The sequence below is a fragment of the Diceros bicornis genome, chromosome 28 (assembly GCF_020826845.1).
Source record: "Diceros bicornis minor isolate mBicDic1 chromosome 28, mDicBic1.mat.cur, whole genome shotgun sequence".
Classification (NCBI taxonomy): Eukaryota; Metazoa; Chordata; class Mammalia; order Perissodactyla; family Rhinocerotidae; genus Diceros; species Diceros bicornis.
In genome coordinates this window covers 13,997,655-13,999,868 of record NC_080767.1, presented here as the reverse complement: position 1 = coordinate 13,999,868, position 2,214 = coordinate 13,997,655, and the positions used below count along the sequence as shown (strand labels likewise).

Sequence of the window (2,214 nt, the reverse complement as noted above, 5' to 3'; positions counted from 1 at the left end):
CTATTGTGTGCTGGTCTGTAGCCAACGAAAATGGTTTATTGTTTAGTTACACATAACACAATACTCATTTTTATTATAATCTCTAGTTAACAGGTGTGATGACAACTATGACAAAAAGATCAGGCTTCAGCAAGGAACATTTAGGTTTGAATCTTAGCTCTGCTGTATATATACCTTTAGTCAAGTTTCCTTAAGATTTCTGCTTTCATTTATCTATCTGTAAAATGTGGACAATAATACCTCTCTCCTAGAACTGGGATGAGATTAAATGAATTACATAGCATATCGAGTATAGCTTGAAACATGTTAGTTTCCACTTCCCTTCCCTTTCTCCAGTCATACCTTCTCCCTCTGTTCAGTCCACTTTTCTTTACTTCTTCTCTTTTTTGTTTGATCTTTTCTTTTTTTACTTTTTTTCCTCTGGGAGTATATGGCACTTGTGCATTGGTACACAGTTGAAAGTAATCATAGTAGAATACATTGTTTTAACATACGCTGATGTCTTACAGGTAAAAGAGAAACAGTAAAATGCAACGGGAAAACCAAACCATTCTGGTGGAATTTTTTCTGAAGGGGCTTTCTGGTTACCCAAGGCTTGAGCTACTTTTTTTTGTGCTCATCTTAATAATGTATGTGGTCATCCTTCTGGGCAATGGCACCCTTATTTTAATCAGCATCTTGGACTCCCACCTTCACACCCCTATGTACTTCTTCCTGGGGAACCTCTCCTTCTTGGACATCTGCTACACCACCACCTCCACGCCCTCCACGCTGGTGAGCTTTCTTTCAGAAAGAAAGACCATCTCTTTTACTGGCTGTGCAGTGCAGATGTTCCTCGGCTTGGCCATGGGGACAACAGAGTGTGTGCTCCTGGGCATGATGGCCTTTGACCGGTATGTGGCTATCTGCAACCCTCTGAGGTATTCTGTCATCATGAGCAAGGATTCCTATGTTTCCATGGCAGCTGGGTCCTGGATCATAGGAGTTGTCAACTCTGCAGTACAAACTGTGTTTGTAGTACAATTGCCTTTCTGTAGGCATAACGTCATCAATCATTTCTCCTGTGAAATTCTGGCTGTCATGAAATTGGCCTGTGCTGACATCTCAGGCAATGAGTTCATCATGCTTGTGGCCACAACATTGTTTATACTGACACCACTATTATTAATCATTATGTCTTACACATTAATCGTTGTCAGCATCCTCAAAATTCGGTCTTCTGAGGGGAGAAGCAAAGTCTTCTCTACCTGCTCAGCCCACCTGACTGTGGTGATAATATTCTATGGAACGATTCTCTTCATGTACATGAAGCCCAAGTCGAAAGAGACACTTAATTCAGATGACATGGATGCTACTGACAAACTTATATCCATGTTCTATGGGGTTGTTACTCCTATGATGAACCCTGTAATCTACAGTCTTAGGAACAAGGATGTGAAGGAAGCAGTAAAACACCTACTGAGAAGCAAAGTTTTTAACATGTAAACAGGAAAAGGACAGGAAATTTTTATAATCACAATGTGGAAATCAGTTAGGGAGACCCAAGAGTCAAGTAGATAGGTTCTTGCTGCTGTGTCAAATTCATCTCTCAAAGCTCTCAAGCTCTAAAATATTCTTTTTGAGTACAGTGCATAGTGAAACTAAATAAAAAAATTTCAGTGTTTTAGGAGTCAATGATTGTAGTCTGTTCTTGTCGTTGTTGAGAGCTTGATTGTGAGGGCAAGTAGAGGTATAGTGTAATATGGAGAGAGATTTCCAGACAGGAGAATTTACACTAGAATCAAAACTTAAAAATTTTTTTTTGATAAGATTATTTCCAAAACTAATTTAACACTTTTTTACTTTCTTTACAAGACAGAATGAAACCTGGTTTCAGATTTTTAAAACAATATAAATTATGAATTTCCAATACTGTAATTACTAAAATAATTTGTTTCCTTGGAGTCTATTCATATATGTAATGCTAATTGTCCTCTGTCTAGCTAGCTACATGCTATTAAACTTCTGGTTCTAGAATAGTCTTATTTTTATAACTTTTTCTTCATCTCTAACTATGAGGCATTAAATTATTATTCTTTTCTACTTTTAACATATCTACTTTGGCAGTCTTCTTTCCAAAGACCTTCTGATATGTGGGATCTAACTGCTTGAGACTTGGAACCAAATAACTGATTTCGAAAGCTGTTTGAAAATTAAATGTAAACAAGTACTGGG

At 37.5% G+C, this 2,214-nt stretch overlaps 1 protein-coding gene across 1 annotated transcript; it reads left to right on the top strand.

The window, feature by feature from the left end:
- The first annotated feature begins 528 nt into the window (after nt 1–528).
- LOC131393673 (olfactory receptor 13C2) lies at nt 529–1,485 on the top strand. The gene has a single exon (XM_058524723.1). It carries the CDS (start codon nt 529–531, stop codon nt 1,483–1,485), a length of 957 nt encoding a protein of 318 aa, XP_058380706.1.
- Nucleotides 1,486–2,214: the final 729 nt, after the last annotated feature.

Coding starts and splice junctions, on each gene's coding strand:
- LOC131393673 (XM_058524723.1), top strand. CDS start 529: ATGCAACGGGAAAACCAAACCATTCTGGTGGAATTTTTTCTGAAGGGG.